Genomic DNA, 26017 nt, shown 5'->3' on the forward strand with positions numbered 1-26017 from the left:
TCATAAAATTCATATTAAAGCACCAACGCATTCTGGTTCAGATGGGGTTTTTTTTCCACATTTTTAATTCGTTTCTGTTTTTCATGCACTTGGAACCTTCAGCGTAACAGAAGCATTCAACGAGGAAACCTACGGCAAGCTGGGTGTGAATGTGTATGCTGAATTCGGGATCAGCGGCGTGAGAATGATGCATCTGGGGTGACTCGGCACACAAGTGTAGGGAAGGGAGCAGTGGAGAGGGCGGAGGGGGGAGGAGGGCGGGTTGGATTTCGATTCAATAAAAACTGAGTTGAGACTCCCTGGGAAGAAAGCGGTTTAAGTTATAACCGGTGTTGAAATGACAAACCAACAACAGGAAGGAGAAAAAAAAACGAAAGAAAAGAAAAGAGTCGGGTTTCCCGATTTCTGTTGTTGTTGTCGTTTGTGTTCTTGTTGTTTTGTTTTAATTCGATTAAAAAATAGTTAATCAATTACTGATTCGTGTCCGCCATACAAAAGCTGCTTTGACTTTCTCGTGGAACATTTGAAATCACTGCTACGTAAAAATCAACTCGACATGTTCATTAAATTTTCCGTCTTCTCAACTCGTTATATTGCTGATTTGTGAACGTTTCTGCAGTGAAAATGTTACACGCACGCACACACAGAAACATGCGCATGCACGCAGGCTCGTGCACACGCACGCACCCCCCACCCCACCTCCCTGTCGAGAGACGTTAACAAAACACAAACTTAAATGATTACATAATCATGTCAAAATCAAGCATAGACCACTACGCGTTTTTTGTTTGTTTGCTTGTTGCTGTTGTTTTTGTTGTTGTTGTTGTTGTTGTCGTTGTTGTTGTTTGTTTTGTTTGGTTGGTTGGTTGGTTTTGTTTTGGGTTTTTTTGTTTGTTTTTTTTGTTTTTTTTGGTTTTTTTTTTCTTTCTTTCTTTTCACTGTGACGCGGTTTTGCAACAGGTGTAAACAACAAAAATCTAACGCAGACAAAGTTTAATAAAACAATAACAGACATCAAGAAAGGGATACACTGTGATTCCACCAGTGCCTTCATATGGGAAACAAATCATTCCAATATATCTGCAAGACAACCGGCCACGCGCGCTTATACTGATGACAAAAAAACACAATATCCCCCAGGAAGAACTGATATCATCGGGTGTCCAACCGACCAATAAGCCCGCGGGCTTCCACCCCAAAACTAATCAATAACAACGCGTGAAACCGGCCAGTTTCTCACTGCACTCACACTCACCCTGGAACGGCTGTCAACAGAGTCAGTTTTCCGACAGGAAATTACGAGCATGTAACTGAACAATTCACTGGCCATTAAGGAGAAGCGTGAGCGAAGGAAGCACGGCTCAACTTCTGGAGACGTTTTTCCTTGCAACACCCGTGGGAAGTGCTGCGCATCCAGAATCGGCCTCTTCCCCCATATGAGGACACACACCGACAGATAAGCCTGCCTGCCTGCCTACTCATCCGTCAGTCCGACGGGAGACTCCATCATCATCAAATGAACAAACAAAAAGTAACCGTACTGGGTTAGGGATTTGACGCTGGGGCAGCAACACAGTCGTGTTAAAACAAGAGTAGTTACAGTTAGTAGTTACATTTCCAGAAAATATCTTGGGCAATAGCCGAGTGGTTAAAGCGTTGGACTTTCAACCTGTGGGTCCCGGGTTCGGATCTCGATAACGGCGCCTGGTGGGTTAAAGGTGGATTTTTTCCCGATCTCTCAGGTTAACATGTGTGCAGACCATCGTGTGTATACACACGCAGAAGATCAACTGCGCACGTTAAAGATCATGTAATCCGTGTCAGCGTTCGGTGGGTTATGGTAACAAGAACATACCCAGCATGAACATCCCCGAAAACGGAGTATGGCTGCCTACATGGCGGTCTAGATAAGCAAAATGGTCATACACGTAAAATGTTACATGTCTGTCTGTCTGTCTGTCTGTCAGAGTGTGTAGTTGTGCGTGCCTGAAATTAGATTGAATGACACTTGAAACGAATGAGGAGCGCCCAATGGCAGCCGTCAGTCGGCTCCACGCAGGTAGGCACCCTGTTGTGCAAATGACTCCGAGTTTGTAAGTGCTTACAGCTTGGTCTCCGACCGAAGATAGGCGCTGTATAGGTATCCATATCAAATCAAATCAAATCAAATATCAAGAGTCCCACTGGGCAAACGGAAGGTGGGAAGACCAAGGCGTGAATGGCACTGGAGCTTTGACACAGAGAGAAGGCAGCCGGAATGACATGGGCATAGCCGAAAAGAATCTTTCAGAACTTTGTGCGTTGGAGATTTGTTGCCGTGGCCCTATCCCCCCCCCCCCCCCCCAACCCCCCTCCCCCCGGACTTCAGAGGCTTAACTTATTCAACCCTGCGCCCCGCTGATCGCTATTCTCCGCCCTGAGCCCACCTAGCAGGCAGGCGAAGAACCCGTTTATTGAAACCGGTTCGTCAGCTCATTATCATGCATGTAACTCGAACCCAACTTTCTTCCTCGCTGGCACGCGAAGTTTCGCTCCAAAAATCGAACGATCGGTGTGTTTCTTATCCAGCTTTCCGCATCGATGTGGTAAAACGTGAAAGGTTTACTGCACAATAAGTGCTCAGTGAAATTATGATGGGAGTCTTGCAGTGAATTCGACCCAGATAATGACGAGTAATTCATCTGATAATTCTTGAGAAAGTGAAGGAGATGAAATAATCAACCGGAAATAATCAATGGCGGACATTTGAATCAAGAGGATTGCCTTGCTTACAACCTTCAACATCAACAGAATACTATTTCTGTTTTTAATTTAAAGTTACAAGCAAACAATTGCATCCTTTGTCTACGTACCTCAGCAACGTGTAGCAAAATTATACGAGGGTCATTCAATAAATAAGGTGAATTTTTCGGTATAAGGACTTCTAATACAGATAGAAGCTTACTTTTTTTTCTTTCTTTTTTTTTGTTTTACTTCTTTTTCACATGGATTTAATTTGTTTTGCAGATTAAAAAAAACTTTGAGAGTTTTGGCGATTAACAAAGATGGCCGACCAAGAAGCATGCTCCAGGATTGAACAGCGGTCAGTTATCAAGTTTTTGGTTGCTGAAGGGTGCAAACCAGTTGAAATTCATAGGAGAATGTCAACTGTGTATGGTGCCACATGTTTCAGCCGAAAAAATGTCTACAAGTGGGCTAAATTGTTTAAAGAAGGACGGAGCAGTGTTGAGGATGAAGACAGGCCTGGAAGGCCTACAGAAGTGAGGTCTCCTGAGGTGATCGAATTAGTCAATGACCTCATTCAGTCTGACAGAAGGGTGACAGTGGATGACATTGCAAGGACTTTGAGCTTATCTGTTGGGACAGCACACAAAATTGTCCATGATGACCTTGGCTACTCGAAGGTCAGCTGCCGGTGGGTGCCAAAGATGCAAGGCCTCACACAGCAGCCCGAACGGTGCAGACCATCAACGAGCTGGGCTGGGAACTGCTCCCTCATCCCCCTTACAGCCCAGACCTTGCCCCTTCAGACTTTCACCTGTTTGGTCCCTTGAAAGCGTTCACGAGAGGCACGAAGTTTGAAAGTGACGATGAAGTCAAAAGTGTTGTGAGCGACTGGCTGAGACATCAGTCCAAAGATTTTTACGCTGAGGGAATACGGAAGCTTGTGCACAGATGGGAAAAGTGTGTGACACTGCTGGGAGACTACGTTGAAAAAAAAAGAAAAAAAAGTAAGCTTCTATCTGTATTAGAAGTCCTTATACCGAAAAATTCACATTATTTATTGAATGACCCTCGTATTTCAGTCATTTTGTAAAGTTTGGTAGCTATTGGTTGAGCGGTTGCTGTAAGTTTGTGCCTGAAGTGAAGCACCCCTTCCCTTTGATGCAGCCAGGCTAGGAGGGATGCACAGACAGAAGACCTTAAAGGACTGAAAGGGTTAAGACGTGTATTGGAGACATTCAAATTTTTCTTTCTGGGAGGGCTCTACGAAAATTCCCTTGCGATCTCAATGTTTAAGTCGTGCATACAATGAAAATAACCTCCAAATCTTCTCTTCTTTTTATCCAGCGTTCGTGGGCTGCGATTCCAAATTTCAAGCGTTACGAATGTATGTAACTGCTTAACTTAGGATTAAAGCAGCTTATTTTCGAAGACTGGTTATGCCGGGTTTACTTTTATTTCCATGACCAACCAAACACTGACAAGGGATTACATCGCGCACGCGACCTTCTGCACGCGAATACAATCCGGAAGGGGATAATGGCGCTAGCAGAAATGCACGTGCTGCTAAAACAATCACCATCATTGATCCACCAGTCACTGCCTGGCCTCCAAACAGATGATCCACGGGATGCAAATCTAAAGCCATTATCGTTTATACTTCCTGTGCATCCAAGCCCAGACGCAGCACAAAACAGTGATATTATGTCCCACGCTATCACACATTCATAAAACGCGAATGTGGTCTGAAAACCTGGCTGTAATGGGGTCCAGCCAGAAACCGCCAGCCCTCGTGGGGTTACACACTGACAGTTCCGATCCATCACTTTGCCGCTAACCACTGGTGTTTCCCGCAGCTATCCTCATTCCTTCCTGGTGTGAAGGGGTTGGGCTGAACGTTTCGGCCCATCGAATATAAGTAACAGGGCGGTGGGGGAGATAACATGCACACACGTACACATGCAAACACACGCACGCAAGCACGCATATACATGCGCAAACACGCAAACACGCAAACACACACACACACACACACACACACACACACAAACGAACACACGCGCGCAGTAGTTGTTTATTTATATTGACCATTTTGAAATAAAATCAACTCACACACACACACACACACACACACACACACACACACACACACACACACACACACACAAGTCCACAGTCAAAAAATAAAGAGAGGGGTATATATCGCGAGAGACAGTCAGGCCCTACCCATTATTCTCGATGGAATCTTGACTTGTTTGGTCAACGGCGATAGATCGAGGCTGCACGGTCAGACATCGTACCGTCATCTATGACGAAGGGCTGACCAGGAGCGACTTCTTCATCAGTACTGCTTACTACTACGATCAGTGTGATAGACGGACTGGATGGGTTAACTTATCAATACTGCTTACTACTACGATCAGTGTGGTAGACGGACTGGATGGGTTAACTTTTTTAATTATATTTCTTTTATATCTTATAATGAAGACTGATTTTATGGATGTCATTCTGTTTCACTTCTATGATCAGCGCGATATTGATTAACATTATATTTTATTACTATATTTTCTTTATATCTTATAATGAAGACTGATTTTATGGATGCCATTCTGCTTCACTACTACGATAAGCGCGATAGATGGACTGAAATGTATTAACTTTTATTTTTCTTCTTCTTCTAATGAAGACTGATTTTATGGATGTTTTTCAACTCGAGGCGCCGAGGCAGAATCTGGTCCGGCGTTGGACCTGTGATCCAGTGTTCACCAGTGGCCGGGGTTCGAGGCTACGTATTGGTATGGCGTTGTGTCCCAGGGAAATACAGTTTACTTTATTCACTCTACCCTGATGTGAATGGGTACATGGGAAGGTCCATACGGCGGGAAGGAGAGGACTGGGCCTCGCCTTATTATGCCCAGCCCTAGAGACAGTGGATCTGAGTTCACTGCCCGATGGCCGTTAAAAAAAACATGGGACCCTTAACCTTTAACCTAACTTTTTATTCAACTCGAAGGAGAACTATCCTGAAAGTTATCATGGAAAATAAAGACGCTTAAGAAACAAGTTTCTAATGTCTTTTTTTCAAAGAGGGTTTGCAATAACATTCAAAAAGATAATACAAACTACGAGAGTTTGCAATAAAATTCAAAAAGATAATACAAACTACGAGAGTTTGCAATACAATTCAAAAAGATAATACAAACTACGACAGTTTGCAATACAATTCTAAAAGATAATACAAACTACGAGAGTTTGCAATACAATTCTAAAAGATAATACAAACTACGACAGTTTGCAATACAATTCTAAAAGATAATACAAACTACGAGAGTTTGCAATAAAATTCAAAAAGATAATACAAACTACGAGTTTGCAATAAAATTCAAAAATATAATACAAACTACGAGAGTCTGCAATAAAATTCAAAAAGATAATACAAACTACGAGAGTTTGCAATAAAATTCTAAAAGATAATACAAACTACGACAGTTTGCAATACAATTCTAAAAGATACTACAAACTACGAGAGTTTGCAATACAATTCTAAAAGATAATACAAACTACGACAGTTTGCAATACAATTCCAAAAGATAATACAAACTACGACAGTTTGCAATACAATTCTAAAAGATAATACAAACTACGAGAGTTTGCAATAAAATTCAAAAAGATAATACAAACTACGAGAGTTTGCAATAAAATTCAAAAAGATAATACAAACTACCAGAGTTTGCAATAAAATTCAAAAAGATAATACAAACTACCAGAGTTTGCAATAAAATTCAAAAAGATAATACAAACTACCAGAGTTTGCAATAAAATTCAAAAAGATAATACAAACTTCAACTATCCCCCTGTTCCTGTGCTTCTTCACATCGTCCACATTTTCATCAAACCCGCCTCCCTAAACACCGCGTCAATCTTTCCAAGAAATCGAACTGGTCACAGCTCCTTCAGTCCATTATCAAGTGACACAGTCGACACGAATAGGGATCCACTGGCCTTAGAACACACAGCATATTTTAGGAATAAATTGAATAAATTTCTGAAGTGCAATGCGTGTCATTGGTTACGCTGAACGTTCACGTGATATGTTTCAAACCCTACAGCTTTAGACGACAGCACAATGTCGTTGCTGTTAATACTACTACTACTACTACTACTACTAATAATATAATAATAATAATAATAATAATTCATTATCACCATCATCATCATCATCATCATCATCATTATTATTATCATTATTATCATTATTATTATCATTATTGATAAGAATAACAACAACAACATTAATAATAATAACAATAATAATGATGATGATAACAATATTAAAAATTCAAAACAGTACAAAAGTTGTTTTTGTTGTTGTTCTTCATGTTACGTCGTCGTCGCAAAAAGAAATGAAAACACACACACACACACACACACACACACATATATATATATATATATATATATATATATATATATATATATATATATATATATATATTCGAACTCCCTAAACGTGAGGATTGGCGAATTGCCACGAGGCAGAACAAAATCGATGCTGATACATTTGTTTTGGCACGCGACCACGCTTCCTCCTCTCTTCTCTCCCTCCCTCTCCCTCTTTCTCTCTTTTCTCCCTCTTCTTTCCTAACCGTTCCTCCATCTCTCTCTGAAACTCTTATACATGTCTACACATTACCCCCTCCTCTCACTCTTCCCCATTTTGACAGTCTGAAACCACCTCCAGAAGTCAGCCTGGTTAAATTCAAATATAACTTTCACCGTACACGCTTTCCAGACAACGTTCAGGAGAGTAAGGCCAAAAAAAAAGTGACGACCCCCCACCCCTCAAAGAATCTACTATAAGTGTTTGAATCGCCCGCAAGATTCCTGAGTACAGCATGTCAGACATCGTTTCAGATAGCGCTGTTTCGACGTCTCCAGAGGTCGTCAGGTGCTTCACCACCATTTGCCAAGGATCAAAACATCTGTATGCCAGTGGGCACAAAAGACAATCAGGTTTTCGTGTGTTTCGCTGGTTTGTGCGAGTCTTACTGGATACACAGTGTTCTGCAAAAATCATTATTGCTGTCATTAAAGTGCCCATTGTAATCCTCACCAACGTCATCTATCAAAGATTTGTGGTGTGGGTGTGAGCACCAGCAAGTGCAATCCAGTGACTTTCGGGTGCCACCATCATCCTCGTCAATGTTAATATGAATTAACATATCACTTTTTGTCATTATCAAATAATATGATAATAAATTGTACTTATATGGCGCAAACTCCCCAAAGATGGGATCAAAGCGCCTCACATGAAACAATACATAAATATATATGTGCACTGTACAACACAAGAGCACTTGAAGACACAGAAATGGAACACATGATCAGTATCCACCATTATAACAAATTGCAGATATACAAATAATCGCAGAAAAAAGGCACCACACACACACACACACACACACACACACACACACACACACACACACACGCAAGCACGCACGCACGCACGCAAGCACCAACCCGCAAGCGCACACACCACAGGAATACTACAATGGCGGGGGGACACAAGGGGAGTGCTGAGGGTGGGAGGAGAAAAAGAACTATGTTTCGTCACATTATTTGTAATAAATGCTAGGTAGGTAATCCGACTCATTCTATCCGTGGCACAGCAGCCGACATTTGCAATCATCCGTTTTCTCAGTTTAATTCATTGCCCGAGCTGTCCCAATTTGGCTGAAATCAAATAATAAGATTATCCCCTTTCCCCTTCAAGAGGAGTAAATACGAATATCAAATAATCAATTTAGACAGAAAATTGTGTGTTCATTACAGGAGATGACAATTATTTGTAGTGATGATGAAGATTATTGTATTCATTCATTCTATTATTATCACTGTTATCATCATTACTATTATAAACATTATCAATTAATATCATAATCGTTAATATAATCATTATTACTGCTGTCATTTTTAAACCGAATGGCGGAGCAATAGACAAAGCTCCTGTAAGGAAGCCTTAACGCCCAGTTTCAGTATCAGTAGCTCAAGGAGGCGTCACTGCGTTCGGACAAACCATATACGCTACACCACATCTGCCAAGCAGATGCCTGACCAGCAGCGTAACCCAACGCGCTTAGTCAGGCCTTGAGAGAAAAACAAAACAAAACAAAAAACAAAAACGGGGGAATAAATAATAGATAAGCTTACATAAATAAATAAATAAATGAATAATAATTGTAATATAGAAAAAGGTAGTAGTAATAATAATAGTAATACTAATAAAATGATATATATAAAAAATTAAAATAAAATAAAATAAAATAAAATAAAATAAAATAAAATAAATAAATAAATAAGACAACGATGGTGATAAATAAGCGAATAAATGTAAAACATGAAGACACACATTCACACACACACCCACACATGTACAACAGAAATGCACCAAACATGCAGTTAACGCCCAACGTCCTTGTATGGAGCCAATTTACCCCCTCCCCACTCCTTCCACTACACCTTGAATGGTAACGTGAGTGTTAGTGTTTCGGATGTACAGCATCTCAATAGAATCCAAAGCAGCAACAGGCCAGTTATACCAGCTGCACACACGAAGGCAGAAAGGCAAAGAAATAGGCCCCCATTGCTCAGGTGAATAGAGAAACAAGCAAACCAGGAAAATAAAAATAAAATAAAAACCATAAAAAAATAGGAAAAAAAGAAGCATTAGCTAGAGCTATACAAGCTTCCAACACTGCATAAACTGTATGATTCATCGAGAGTTTGTATGAATCATTGATAAAAGTCTTTGTTTTAACAAGCAAATCAAATCAAATTTTGGGTTGTTTTTCTTCTCTTTTTTTTTTCTTTTTCATGTCGACATCAGTATTGCTTTAACATTTGACTTACATCGAAAACTTTTTTTTTTTTTTTAGAATAGTGTCCGACGAAATTTAAGGCACGTGCTGCTCGATACAGCTTTGCTGACCATTCACTCGACGAAGATGACGACGACGGCAATAGCAACAACAACATTGTGTTTTCTTCTAAAACTGAAGGGTTCAAGGCACGTTGCATGAACGTTCAAAGTAACCAGTCATACGAACTGCACTTCAGAAATCATTACCTGAAAATGCTGAGTGTTCGCAAGCCACCGTGTAAAAACACACTGGAGTTTTCTTTTCTGTTTTTTCCAACTTCGAAATCTGAGGGAGCCCGCAGCTCTACAGCAAATCAAGTATACAAATTATAGAGACAGGTCTGTTTTCTGTGCTATTTCAACACCAGAACAGACATTCGTCTCTTTGTGGAAAGAAAAAAAACCTGGCAGTGCTTGATTTTTTCACATCTGCCGCTGGCAAATCGTCCTATTCTGTTCCAGAAAATGATAAATTACCATACGATCCATTAAAAACGACGGTTTATTCTACCTGAAGCTTGAAAGCAATCAAGGTTTATGTGGACGTGATTTGTTGCCGTGCTTTGCAACTGGACGGAAGAAAAGGGGGCAGAATGGTTAGGACGCTTATCTGCCAATACAATGTCTGTGAGGATGAAATGAAATGAAATTATGGTGCTTAGAGCCTAGCCGACCACTAAGGCCATCTCAAGGCAATCGCCACGTTAATAACTACTACAAGGGTAAAAAAAAAAACAATTAAAACGAATCACCACTTCAAACTTTCCACTCAAAGTTTTAAAAAAAAGTTCCATAGTTTAAAACCTTCAAATCTGATTAAAAATGTTCACTTCTTTCAAGAAGTCCATCAGGGTCCACGGAGGGACATCACGAAACAAGGTCTTCAAAGAAACCGCCGTGTAATATCTGTGTCTAACGTCATGCAGATCCCAACAGTCAAGCAGCACGTGTTTCACGGTGAGAGGCTCATCACAGGGAATACATCGAGGGGCCTCTTCCCCCTTCAACAAGTAAGAATGAGTATAAAAAAAAGTGTGCCCCGCATGCAGTCTGCACAGCACAGACTCCTCCTTTCTGTTCTTCACCCCTGAAGGGAGGGTCTCTTTTAGGTCTGGACGGATGTCTGTGAGGATCCGGGTTCGAATCCCGGCCTCGCCCTTTCTCCAAAGCTGACGGGGAAATCAAACTGGGCGTTTAGTCATTCGGATGAGGCGATAAACCGAGGTCCCGTGTGCTGCATGCACTTGGTGCACTGACAGAAAAAGACCCATGGCAACGAGAGTACTGTCCTCTGGCAAAGTTATGTAGAAGAAATCAACTCTGATACGTACGCGCGCGCACACGCACGCACACATCTCTCTCTCTCTCTCTCTCTCTCTCTCTCTCTCTCTCTCTCCACTCCCCACACCCACACCCCCCCCACCCCCCCACCCCCACACACATATCTTATATGCTTGCAATCAAGGTCTGACTATGCGCGTTGAGTTATACTGCCGGTTAAGCATCTGCCTAGCAGATGTAGTGTTGCGCACATGGATTTGCCCGGACGCAGTAACGCGTCCTTGAAAAACTGAAACTGCCATTGGACAGGCATTGCTAGGCATGTATCATTTCTCATCGTGACTAGTCAGTATTCAATGGTCTGTTTCAAACCGCTGATCTCTAGCGGTTTCCTCCCAATAACTATCCCCCCCTCCCCCCAAAGTCAGAATTTACATTGCATTAAATGTTTTATGTCATAAACAATTAACAGAGTGTAAAACGATTCAAAGTGTTGGTGTTTGGTAAAACAGAAATCCATTTATTTCCAGTAAAACGACTTGCTGTGGTCTGGGTTGCTGCGCTTAGTCACCTAAGTGACGTTACCTGGAAAGGCTGAATATACACATAACCTCAGACTTTAATAAATGAAGAGACACATTGTCTTCATGCAATAACAAAATTCAAAGTCTAAACTCTCTCTCTCTCTCTCTCATATATATATATATATATATATATATATATATATATATATATATACCCCCAAGCACGCGAAACAAGACGACGATGACTCACTTAGTTTATTCCCGTGAGCCCAAAATAGATGTCGACGAGACATTGTGACGCGCTCTCCATTGGGAGAGCTGTCAGACTTGCACACATGAATTCCCTTCTGACGGGAAGTTATACTATTCCTTCAACTACATTCTTACGGTGCGGTGAGGTGCGATTTTGCGAGAGCGAACGTGCGAGCGAGTGAATGATAGAGAGAGAAAGAAACTGACAGAGAAAAAGGCAGACAAAGAGACAGACAGACAGACACATGCACAGAACGCGACAGAGACAAAAACACACACAGACGGATACACAGACAGACAGAGAAACAGAAAGACACAGACAGAGCGCGACAGTTTTTCGTGCTTTTGTAATTCGTTCAACTTTGTCTTACGATGTGAACGAAAAGCACGTAATTATAATCCCTGATTTAACATCTAACTAGCCTTTTTAACATGGCGAAATATGCAAAACGCATATAGAAATAAAGAAAGAAAGAAAGAAATGTATAAATGAATGAAATGATTTTCAAATCACCATCATCATGATCAGCACCATCACCAACATCGTCGTCGTCATCGTATCATACTTCAGAACGTTAAGAAAGAAAGAAAGAAACAAAGAAACAAAGAAACAAAGAAACAAAGAAACAATGGGGGGAAAAGAAACAAAGGAAGAGCGAAACAAAAGGGAAACAACACACGTGCGCGCACGGACACTGAGGGAGTGACTGACCCTGACGGTGGTCTTGTTGTCGTACTTGAAGGACTTGGTCTGTCCATTCTCCAGAAACACCTTCAGCACGTTGGGCATGAAGGGCACGTAACTCTCCACAGGCGACGGCTGCACACACCACCAAGGGACACAATCATTGGCACAGTGAGAAGTCGCAAGTTCAAGCAAAAACAGGAACAACTGGTCAACTGCTTGTGCTACGAAGCAACTAACCGTGGGCGTCATATATATCAAGGATTCGCCCCGCTGCAGTCGTGAAATGTCTCGTCTTTTATGTGTTTATAAATTTTGGATTTCATCCCTTTTGTGTCAGTGCGTGTGAAAGCTGGGCGTGAAAGCGCTTTGAAATGTTTTCTGCACAATATTTAAAAAACAGTATAAATAATTTTATCATCATTATCATCAGCATTATTCTGGCGTGTTTTGGTTGGATAAATTTTGTAATTATTGGTTATTTGAACTGTTCTTCCCGGATCTACACACACACACACACACACACACACACACACACACACACACACACACACACAGTGTATCAATTAAAGAACTCATTAATCTGATGCATCACTCAATACAATTAAGTAACGATCTAATTTTAACATTTTACGATATGCTGAATATCAAACTTAGAAATAACGAACAAGAAATTTATTTGATTGTGTTTTAATGCCCCAATATTAAGAAGAAAATCAAACAAAATTATCAAATGGGTAGTTTTTTTCATAACATTTTTTTAAACAGACAAATAAAATGGTATTTAATACCTGTCCACCACGGACTCAAAACAAGTTCAGGTACGATAGTAATGCAGTCGCAACAGATTAAAAACAACAGCAATCACACAACAAGAAATCAAATGTGCGCAGGCTCAATTCTTATCAATAACACTTTCTTTCTAGGGACAGTAACGTTTTCAACAACAAAAACAATAACCAGGAAACGATAACATTACAACCAAGCATAACTGTAAGGCACACAATCGCGTTCCATGCATTTCCTCGGAGCAGTCACCAGTTCCTTCAACAACATGTCTACACACAATATGCCATCACACCCAGCCGCACAACGAAGCCGCGACCACGACTGCTGGTATCCTTTTTTTTCAATTTTTTTCATACATTTTCATTCAATTATTACATTATGAAACACATACAAACATGCATTAATTAGTAAGCTAAATAAATATGATACAATGAAGAGGAAGAAGAAGATGATGATGATGATGATGAAGGAGGAATAGGGGAGGAGGAGGAGCAGGAGAAGAAGGAGGAGAAGAAGAAAAACAATTATAAAATAAAACAAATAAAAACAAAGAAACATGGCGATGGTTAATGTCTATATAAAAAAAGGAAACAAACAAACAAACACACACACACACACACACACACACACACACACACACCCCACACACACACACACAACACATACCACAATCACAAAAACAGATGCTGGCTAGGTGGATAAATCAAAACTAAATATGTGACCGCTGATTTCTTTGTTGTTAGGCTGTTGATCTGTAAACATGGTGAACGGTGTCGTGTATCACTTTCCATGGTGATAATTTGTACGTCTAAACAATGAACACTGGCCTGTAAAAAAAATGTCGGACAAACCTACGTTACAAAGCTATGATGAACGGTGTCGTGATCACTTTCCATGATGATAATTTGTACGTCTAAACAATGAACACTGGCCTGTAAAAAAAATGTCGGGCAGTATTAACTACGTTACAAAGCTACCAGTCACAATGTAAATGTAAACAAAAAATCAAAAGAAAATAGGAAACGTTTGTGACAAGCACTGAACATATCATACAACAAAATCAATATTGTTCATATCTGCGCATGTAACAGTCCATCAAAATTCTCTTGCAAATTGTTCTTTTCACTGGTGGTGATGATGATTATGGTGATGACAACGATTATAAGACGACGGTGATGGCAGCACATTATTAGGAGATCAAAGCACACAATGCGTAACATGACACTTGCTTACTGTTTATTCTGAAACAGACACTGCATTTTCTCACAATGCCCCCCAGCCCCTCCACCACCACCACCACCCCTCTCCCAGCTCGCTCTCTCTCTCTCTCTCTCTCTCTCTCTCTGTCTGTCTGTCAAGCAAACTTTTGCGCGATGTACTCGGCACCATGAGGAAGCCACCCACAAACTCCAAAGCCTATTTTGAGTCTGGTTTGATAAGCTATCATGACACGAAGTTCACTGGTTAATAAGCCACCAACGACACGCCTTTGTCGCCGTGTCCGCAGACATTTCTGTTCGTCATTTGGGGCTCAGATCGAAACTATGCTCCGTCTGCCCGGTACAGACAGACGGGAATACAACAAAGACAATAAAGCAATAGGAAGAAAAGAAAAACGGAAGAATAGTATGAGAGTTCCGAAAGTTTCATCTGCCTTCAGACGCAATAACTGTCGACCACAGGAATCGCTATATAGGAACGCATAAGAAAAAGTTTCTAAAATGAGAGTTCTTTTAGTTTCTTATGCCGCCAGATGTAACTACTGCCGAGCAAAGTCATCGCAATGTAGGAATCCATATATATATATATATATATTCTTCCGATAGTTTACTTTGCCTTCTGTCGCAAGAACGGTCGTGATACAGGAACCAAATGCAAAGCATCGTCTGGCCATCTTGTAAGGAGGAGGAGTAGATACAAAAGCACACCCATCTGCATCGCGTGCTCGAAGACACTGGATCATCTTACCCAATGAGGTTAGCCAGAGATGCAGCCAGAAAAAAGCATACCTCGGCCTGCCTACTGCCTCCTCTGATTTGTTTCATTTTTTCGGTACAGTTTCAGGGCACAGAGAAGGAAGGTCGGCAGCAACGGCACGCACACGTGTTATTCACAGTCCTGCATGACTTCTTCCAGTCCTAAGGGAATACAGATCTCAACAGCGTTATGCCAGCTTGTGGGTTATATATATATAGCATACATGTTATTCACAGTCCTGCATGACTTTTTACAGTCCTAAGGGAATATATATTATCACAACAGCGTTATGCCAGCTTGTAGGTTAGCTTATCACAGCAGTAATCTAAAGCAACGTTCTCAATGTTCGCTGCCGTAGCAAATGTCTCATTTTCATTCTTTTGGGTAATGTTTGATTATTGATTAATTTTCTGTCCTATTCCCCCTTCACACATCCCCCCTCTCACGCACACACTCTTCCAATATTATGTTTTTTTTTCTCCAATCACTGACACTCACCCTCTCCTTTTTACATTCTGTATATTCTCTCTCTCTCTCTCTCTCTCTCTCTCTCTCTCTCTCTCTTGCTTCCTCAGTCCCCTCCCCCTCCCCCCAATCCGCCCCAACCGCACCCTTTTCAGTTGAATATTTCTCCCCTGCCATTGATTTTCACAAATGATTTCCAATTAATTATAATATTAATCATCATATGACAGAGATAATAATAATGCACATAATAATAATATCATTTATTTTCAGTCTAATATCATCATTTTAGATGAACAGACTATGAACAAATAAACGAACGGTAATGTTCTGGGGAAACAAAAACAGTTTCACACCCATTGGTTCCTGAACGGAAAAAGGCTTTCATATCAATCCCACAACATATATAAACCAAAAAAAGTTATTGTATGCCTCACAAAGATCCATCCACATGAAAGCAAATAACCGAAAAAAACGGAAGCCGATCAGAAGGATGGCAACTGGACCAAGATCCGGACTTATAAACCAGTCATATCACTGAACTGTGAGAGTAAATCAAGGAAACAAGAGGGGGGAAGCTGGGAATCTCTCCGGATTCTTGCCTACACAACAGAAAAGATACCTACGAACTTGCCCATCCACTCTCTCCCTAACTTCTCTAATTGTCTACTTAACACATGCCGATAACGAGGTTGTTGGAACGTGGGGGTGAGGGGGATGGGGTGGGGGGGGGAAGAAGGGCGTGCGTGCGTGTGTATGTGTGTTCATGTGTGTGTATGTGCGAATGTATGATAAGTTCCATCGGTAGCGAAAGAAAGCAGCGCTGACAATGACACAGTTCGCTTCATCTGTTGACTGTACAGGTGTCTTTCTTTGTTTTTCCAGACTTCTTTCATTTTCAGGTTCTGCGGGATTGATATTGACGGTGTTTTCAGCACAGGTGGGTTAAATACTAGCAACATCAACATCAACAATAACTACTACTACTACTACTATAATAATAATAATAATAACAGCAAAAAATGAGATGGCATTAATCGCGTCGAGATAACAAGAGGGAAAAAGTCATATGCATGAATCGTTCACGTTATGAATCGCTGAGAAGCACGTCTTATGGAAACCAACAATTTGTATCATAATCTTACATCTGAAACAAACTAAGATGACGGAAACAAAGCAAGAAAACAAAATGTAACTATGTTGAAATGTACAAGACATAAGTACCTATTCTGCATACCAACATTCACACTATAGTATTCAACAGCGCTGGACAAACACAATTACCATTTCATAATGCGCCCAAAATAACATTTACAAAACGAAATGCGTCAGAAAACCAAATTAACAAACTCAGTTTGAGAGAAACTCCCTTCGTTGTTACGCAAACTTAACCCAATGTTATTAACATAAAAAGGTAGAATAAAATAACATAAAACCTGAATTAAATTAAATGACAAAGAAATAACGTTTGTGGTGACGTTATGCGTCTTCCTCCGCATTTTTCTTCCTCCCATGCCTGGATGCCTGAGTGGAATGGAGAGAGAGAGAGAGAGACAGAGACAGAGAGAACCCGTAAAATGCAACACATATAAAAACGTTTATTCCCGCTAATTATGTGATTTCACAAACATAAGAGGAATAGATAAAACGGAAGAAAGGGGACAGAATTGAAAACCCCGAGAGACATTTTGAGAAAGTAAAACAGATAAGACAACTTTTGACTCAGGTTCACATGCAAATGCATCGACATTATCTTTCCCAAATCAATGGATTTTTCCCCGCAAAGCAAGCATCATCGTAAACACTGTGTCAGAGTCACAATCCACCAATTCTGAACTGAGAATTGGACAATCCTTGAGGCTCCTCTCCTTACAACGACAAAACTGTGTCACAAAAAAGACCGTCACAGTTGGTAATTCAACAGCAAAAAAAAATTGTTCTTATTTCGTTCTTACTTACAACTCATTGCATAAACGCGCCCACGTGCCTGACTGTGGACACGCGAAAACAGACGCGTGCGCACAGACAATGACAATGACAGACAGTTTATTGATAATGACCCATAATCGTCATGTCAAGGGAGAATAAACCAGTCCTTAAAAAATAGTGGGATTTTTTTTCCTCGTACACATACACACAAGCATGCATGCACGATTGAATGCCCCCACCCATTCGTCTTATCGAACCACAAGCAATTTCAAAACAAGCAATTATCCGAAAGCCGTAATACAGTCTTATACGAATCATTGTATAATGTATAGATGTTCACAAATCATTTAGTCAACGTTTTCTAACTTTATACGCTTCTACGATATGTTTTGCCAGATACCCAACTATCTCTTCTCTTTCGGACAAATTATTGCTTACTCCCCTAACACACACACACACACACACACACACACACACACACATTCTTTCCGTCCGATATAACTTAATGCCTCTACGATTGATTTTTCAGTGGTGCCGAAAGACTCGGTCAGGACTGGGAATTCAATAATGCAAACCAGTGTTCATCTGTTAACCTGGGACATAAAAAAATCTGTCTGACCTCGACTTTGCTCTCTCTCTCTCTCTCTCTCTCTCTCTCTCTCTCTCTCTCTCTCTCGTTATCTCGTTATCCCCCGCACCACCCCCACCCCTCTCTCGCTCAATTCATTTATATTAAACTTTGCGGTTTTCCTGTACTTTACGTCGCCGCTTTTCTTTTTCTCTTAACTTCTCAATTCATTCTGTTTTCCATCATCCATTCCCAGTAGAACAAATGCACAAAGGAAACAAAGAGAAAGAGGATGTGAAAACGAGGTTATGGATGGGAGGGGGATGGCAGAGAGATAGATGCAAACACACACACACACACACACACACACACGCACACGCACACACACCACTAAAAAACACATGCAAGCACGCACGCACGCACACACGCACACACACGCACACACACACAGACCACAAGAACACATGCAAGCATGCACGCCCGCGCGCGCGCACACACACACACACACACACACACACACACACACACACCAGTCCCTCCTCCACCACATCTAACACCGAGTGCACTTTCCATCAAGCAAGGCAAGGAATCTGGGCGTGTCCCTAGCCACCACCACAGCAACTCAACAGCACTGGGTTGTGGACACTGGCCCCCAACAACCACGCTCCCCTCCTTTCCCCTCCTTCCAGAATCTGTCAGTCCAGCCAGTCGCCAATCGCTCATCCGAACATCTCCAACCCTAATCAAATCACCCTGTTTACCGCCCGTCGTTCCACTCCAGCCATACCAATGCTTTCAGAAGAAGGGGAAAAAAGCATCCATCCGCACACAAGCCAAAACCTTAACACCTACGCACTCTGCCAGTAATTGCCACAGGGGACTACTCCGAGTAACCAAAGAGCGTCGCTAAATAAAGACATCGTAGGTTCTGAGAAAATAATACAATACTGCTGACAGTAGGAATAAGTTGGTTTCTTCCCCCTCTCTCTGCAACCGATCCAAGAGGAATAAGCAAAGAATATCGCTAAATAAGGATCGTAGGTTCTAAGAAACCAACACAATGCCGCTGACAGAAGAAATAAGTTAGTTTCATCCCAAGCTCTGTAACCAGCCTAACGTCATTTAATAGCAGAAGTAAGTTAGTTCCCTAACTCTCAGGAACCTACACAATACCATCGATACTAGAAATGAGGTACTTCTTTCGCTCTCAGAATCTAACACAATGCAACCGACAGTAGAAATATGATAGTTCCTCTATACCGACAGTAGAAATGTGATAGTTCCTCTATACCGACAGTAGAAATGTGATAGTTCTATACAGTAGAAATGTGATAGTTCTATACCGACAGTAGAAATGTGATAGTTCATCCATACGGACAGTAGAAATACGATAGTTCCTCCATAAAATACTCAGATGAGCGTGTCCCAGACAGAGAGAAAACACACACAGGAGTCTGTATGGACCAACAATAAGTCTCCGCTTGTGTGTTTGCCCAGTCCATCATTCACCCAGACCAATCCTCCAGTCAGACACCACTTGCTGTCATCCAGTAAGGTACAACACACACACAGACGACACAAATGTTTCACTGTAGACTAAGTTAACCGTGTTCTACTCCTCGGGAGAGTCTGTCAATATTGTCGAAAAGGCGGAAAAGTAGATGTCGTTGCTGAAGTGGACGATGGATGATGTAAAGCGATGGTTGTACGGGTATCAAGTTCCAGACAACACGATTATTCCATACACAGTCAAACAATCTTCTGAAAGGGCTTTCATAAAACATAGCTGCAACCTCCAAACAATGGGAAACATCAAAACAATATTTTTAAAAACCATCAGTAACTGGACCCTAACACATCCCCAAGTCTCTTCGACCTATCAATGGATAGGATTAACATTCCCACCTTGAATATTGCTGCTTTCATAGGGAGATAGATTGCAAAAAGTTCGACTGTTTTCGCGTTTTCTTGATCAATGTTCATGGCGGTCGCTATTACACTTTGCACCACTTCACGGAATGACGACAGATCTTTTCCAAAATCGTTGCTATCACTTTCACGGATGACGTATTCCAAATTCTCTGTTTTGCTGTTATTGTTGGTTTTTTAATGTTTCCGGTGATATGTGGGATTTCTGGCGATTAAATGCTGATTTTCATAATTCCTCTTTCATAAAGTTAACAATCTGATTTTCATTCGCAGAAAATGAGAATAACAGAGACAGGGAGAGAAGGAAGAAAGAAAGTGATGAAAAGGAGAGGGAATGGAGGAGGGAGAGACAGGCAGGGACAATGAGAGACCAGACGGGAGACACGGAAATTCAAACAATATCAGTACTCAAATAATTTCCGCTCATGAGAAAAACAATGACTCAGGAACGACACATGCGGTTCAGACAAATAAGACAGAGGGTCAGGAAAGCACACACGCGCGCGCGCGCGCGTGTGTGTGTGTGTGTGTCTGTGTGTGTATATATATCATCAGCATGGAGAAAAGTAGCAATAGGAACTGCTCAATCCAAAGGTCAGAATTAAACACAAAAAAACTGCCGATAAACCGAATCCAAAATTAAAGCATTGAGAGTGAAGGAGAGACAGACAGACAGACTTGCTGACGACGAGCACCACGTGCAGTCTGATCACACCTTCCTGTAACCACCCCCCTGCAGCCTCCACCACTATCACATACAGTCGGTCACTGTCTGCGCCTCCCACAATGTTCCCCAATTTGTCAACGCAACCAGAGGCCCTGTGCAGACGTCCAGCCACTCTAGCGACCAGATATACAGCACTGGGCTGGACTGGAAATAGATGTCTGAAACGAACTGGTTAACATGTCGGTCAAGACAGCAGACGTTCTCTTCTTAGGTGCAATCACGACATACTTTGGAAAGACTAAAGAAAAGACTTAAGCCGTTAGGTTACCCAGGATTTGTTGAAAAGGTTCTGATAAACAGTGATAACAACAAAACGTGTCCGTGTTTCCATGAACACTGGCAAGTTTTTTCCAGATGCAAAGTCCTGTCAGCTCGTAGAAAAACCATACACAGCTTTAGAGATACTGGTACTCAAAACGCTGTCAAAATACTATATACACTGTAGTTTCACCAAACAAAGAGGTGATGAAATTTACCAAAATTAAACAACAAATCAGCAAATAAATAAGTAAATAAATAAACAAAATAAGATCGCAACATATCGCCATTACCAATCACTGTGTCTATGTCTCAATTTGTCCAAACAACCTGAAGGACCATCACTCAGCCCAGCCACACTCATCAGACACCACTCACCAGCACGCACTGGAGTGGAAAGACAGCAGCCGACACCAGGAAATGGTTCACCACAGATCAACGTGGCAAAAGTCTATGTTCCCAATCGGGTAAACCAACCCTTTCAGCGGAGGAGGAAGCGGAGAAACCCAGTGAGCAGAGTGTGAAGTGGCGGAGTGGAAAGTAAGGAGAGAAGTGGAGGGGAGGAACAGAAGAGAAACAAGGAGCTTAGCGGACGTTTGTTCCCAGGTACGAGAAGCACCTGATCAAGTAGGCTTTTATCTCTAAAGGACTACAAGGCAAACAGGATTGGATGGAACTCAAAAGTTGTCACTGCCCTCAAACTGTGTCTATCTGGAATCATCGCCACTCTCTCGCGTAATTTTGGGTATTTTTCTTTTCTTTTTTTTGTCTGTTTTATACCATGGTTTTATTAGTTGCTCTGTGTGTGTGTGTGTGTGTGTGTGTGTGCGTGTGCGTGCGTGCGTGCGTGCGTGCGTGCATGCGTGCGTGCGTGCGTGTGCGTGTGTGTGTCCACAACCCCGGTGTCACCACCATCCACAACGTTTCCCACTTTCTCCCTTCCCCCAGACGGCCCTTACACAGTCCAGCCATGCTGGCCAATCAAACACACTCTCCATCAGCACTGGACTGGACAAAACAACAGCTGTCTGAACCGAAATGGCTGAGGTGTCGATCAAACAGCAGACGTTCACTTCCGGATCGGAATCACGACATAAGTCAAGAGAACAAAACACGTGAAGCCTGTTAGGTACACCGGCGGTGCTGAAATCATGCTAAGAAAAAGGAGACAACTGGCTTGAACTTATATATAGTTTTTTTCTTCGCACATACGTGGGGAGGCTTTCAGCTGAAGAGACATGCCACCTTGAAGAAATCGTAACTATAGCAAAAAAATAATTAGACAGATAGATAGATAGAATAGATAGATAGATTAATGTCTGTTCCTCGAAACACTATCAAAAACGTTAACGATTCTCATAATCTATGACAGCTCTTTCAAAAGACAAGTTTTGTTGGGTTTTTTTATCAAACAAGGGATTAATTATATATAGAAAAGTAAAACAAAACAAAATAAAAACGAAAGGCTGTTACGTTGTCACCAACAGCGGTGTCGCTATTGGTCAACAAGGGTAAAGAATTACCGTTCAGTCCAGCCTCGCATTCTGATCAGACACTACCTTATCAGGAGCTACTGATGTGGAAAGGGAGCAGGCGACATGGAGAAATGGCCAAGCATACACTATCGTGTCTGAAGTGTACTTTCTCACTTTCTCGGTGGAATCAACCAGCCCTTTCCTTAATTAACCGATCAATTCTAGTCTCCCTCCATACTAAGAGGATTTCAGAACCAGTCTATGCGCCAAATGTGAGCTTCATAAATTCGGACACGCGGGCGTGCATAACGGTCTAATGCAGACAGACAGGCCGACAGTAAATCGAATGTTATACATGGGCGGGAAGCCGAGTAGAATCAACAGGCACAGCACGTTCCCAACAGTTCTGAATCGAACGAAGTCTGTTGGACACTGTCTCAGCCACCAACAATGTTCCCCAATTTGTCCACCCAGTCAGACTGACGGCTCTCACACAGCCACACCACTCTCCCCAGTCAGACCGACAGACCATCAGCACATGGCTGGACTGACAACAGGTCACAGAAACGTTAACTCTCTCCATACTAACGGCGAAAGAGACGACGTTAACAGCGTTTCACCCCAATTACCATCATCAAAATATTGCAAGTGGAAGGCTTTTATACTGAAGAGGTGAATGCTGACAAAGAATACCACAATTCTGACGACGGAAGCTAAAGGTTGGGTCATTCAGACACCCACTGGACATCCGAGGGGTCTGTGTAGAGGAGAAGATAGAAATGGCCGTACTGAGTGAGTTAACGCTTAATTAACAACTCGATCAAGTCAGCAGACGTCAACTTCCTTGAAGAAAGGAGGACATACTTCGAATGGACCACATACCGTGGCGCCATTACACAACAGCGACACTGCTAAAAATTAATGGTGTTAGGAAAGAGAGATAACAAAGAAACACCCTGGTGTGGTTTTCTTGTTGCTGTTATTTCCACAGACAGTGGAAGCTTCCAGCTGTATTGACCCTGCAGAAATCATATTTGACAAAATACTGCCCCTTTTCAAAAAGGCTGTCAAAACGTTTCACAAGTTCACAATGTCTTCAACGAGGGAGTCATATAAACCAAGCGGAAACACTATTTTCGCCATGACCAAAGAACAGAGTCCCCATTTGTCTCCACAGTGAGAAGGACCATCACTCAGCCCTGGCACGCTCATCAGACACCACTTACCGGGACCCACTGGGCTGGAAAGAGACCAGACGACGGAAGGAAATGATAAACTACGGACCAACACGGTAGTCATTTACTTTCCCAAGGGAGTCAACCCACCCCTCCAGAGGAGGAACGGGAGGAAACCAGTGATCAGACCAGATATCAAGGCCGATGGTGGCAAGAGGAGGGGAGGTGGCAGGGGGGGATTGGAGGGGGGGGGGATTGGAGGGGGGGAGGTTGGGGGGGGGCAGTACATACACAGTGATAGCAGTCCATTTGTTCGTGGCCACGGAGCCCTCCCCACATATAAAGACGCCAAACCTCTAAGAATGAATGTTCATTATTCTGCCTACATTGTTTTGGTGGAAACTGGGTACAGCAATACCACATGGAATTAATGTGTGAACGGATAATTGAAACATTGCCATAATTGTTGTCTTGATGTAAACTGGACATTATAATATCGCATCGATTAATGTTTGAATAAATATTTACTGTTCCACTCATATTAATCTTGGTGTCCAATCACTGATATTCAGAGCAATGTGTTGCTGCAACTTCCCAGTGTTCAAAAATTATACTTTTATATAGAAACCTTTGTCTGAATATCAAACATATTGGAGAAAATAAAAGAAGGTACACCCCTCTCAAAAAATAATGCGATTAAAAAAATTCTGAAAATTGTTTGTACAGGGTTCCCACAAGTCACAGTGAAAAAGATTCCGCACTTTCTCCATATTCTATTTTTCAAAATCCTGCGCTTCATTTTCCAAGACCCAAATGCAATGACTCAACATACTCACAAAAAGTAGCTTAACATTATTTTCCTTAATCAATACTGGCTTCTCATGCAGATGAATAACAAGCAGCTCAATTCCTTAGGATTTGAATCGTGCTCTCCGTTTCCCATGGCGATCGAAATATCAGTTTGCATTATGGCACAGACTCACAACACAGTCTGACAGTTGACATTCAAGAGCCAACGATTAAAACTTCCGTCTTCTATCGTCAATGAAATCAAATTCGGATAGGCTTTTTCCCCCTTTAACATTTCCAGTTACTGGTCAAATTCGTCGCAATCAAATTTCTGACTCAGATTTCCTTGCCAAAGCTAACACAATTCGACTTGCATTTAAGGAAAATGAGAGACAGAGAGAGACACAGAGAGAGAGAGTGAGAGAGAGAACTGCTGCGTCCATGTGCTGAATACTCATGTGAGAGAGCAACAAGAAGTTGAAAGACTCTGTGTGTGTGTGTGTGTGTGTGTGTGTGTGTGTGTGTGTGTCTGTCTGTCTGTCTGTCTGTCTGTCTGTCTATGTGTCTGTGTGTGTCTATGTATATGTATGTGCTGATTGAGCAAGATGGTCGACAAGCAGTGTGTGTGTGTGTGTGTGTGTGTGTGTGTGTGTGTGTGTGTGTGTGTGTGTGTGTGTGTCTGTCTGTCTGTCTGTCTGTCTGTCTGTGTGTATGCATGTATTTGCAGACTAGGTAAGATGGTCAACAAGTATCATATGTGTGTGTGTGTGGGTGTCTGTATGTCTGTGTGTTTGCGAGTGTGTGTATGTTTGTGTGTGTGTGAACAAAAGCTGACTAACCACTGACCACTATCTCCTCTCACCCACCTAGTCACCGTGCTATGCTCAGGTGCTCCACACACTTTTCCAAAAACGCAACAACAAAAAGCATGAAAAAGAAAAGAAAAGGAGAGAAAAGTAGGAACACGCACACACACACGCGCGCGCGCACACACACACACACACACACACACACACACACACACACACACACACGCGCACACACACACACACACACACACACAAAATTGCACAGCACCTCACGATTCATGTAGGGAAACCACGATACTGGGATAAACCAGCATCAAGATCGATGAATCATCATTAATATTTCACAATCTCTTTCGTGACAGGCCCAGTTTCTACTTTCATATTTTCATCTTTGTTGCTGTTGTTTGTTTCCTTACAACATTTGTTGATCATGGAAAGCTCGTGAAAATAATTGAAGCCGGAATAAATCGATCCATACACATTACACAAAAATAAACTATTGCTTCATACCTTTCTGCTTTTTTTGCTGGCTCGCTTGTTTGTTTGTCTGTTCATTGTGCGTGTTGCTGTGGATTTGTGACTGAGAATTTAGGAGATTCCTGGTTAGATAACACACACACAACAACAAAAACAACAACAACAACCACACCACAGAACACACACCCTGTTTCCCTCTCACCCTTCGATCCCCTCCCCCCCACCCCCCATCTCTCTCTCTCGCCCTCCCTCTCTCTCTCAA

At 41.9% G+C, this 26017-nt stretch overlaps 1 protein-coding gene across 5 annotated transcripts in view; it reads right to left on the bottom strand.

The window, feature by feature from the left end:
• The window catches only part of LOC143284028 (uncharacterized), a 244453-nt gene that overhangs the window by 69758 nt on the left and 148678 nt on the right, over nucleotides 1-26017 (bottom strand). For all 5 annotated transcript variants that reach the window (XM_076590593.1, XM_076590590.1, XM_076590592.1 and 2 more), the window contains one exon: nucleotides 12416-12523. In XM_076590593.1, the coding sequence (XP_076446708.1) occupies nucleotides 12416-12523 (108 nt within the window). The remainder of the gene's footprint in view (nucleotides 1-12415; nucleotides 12524-26017) is intronic.

The sequence above is a fragment of the Babylonia areolata genome, chromosome 7, assembly GCF_041734735.1.
Source record: "Babylonia areolata isolate BAREFJ2019XMU chromosome 7, ASM4173473v1, whole genome shotgun sequence".
Lineage (NCBI taxonomy): Eukaryota > Metazoa > Mollusca > Gastropoda > Neogastropoda > Buccinidae > Babylonia > Babylonia areolata.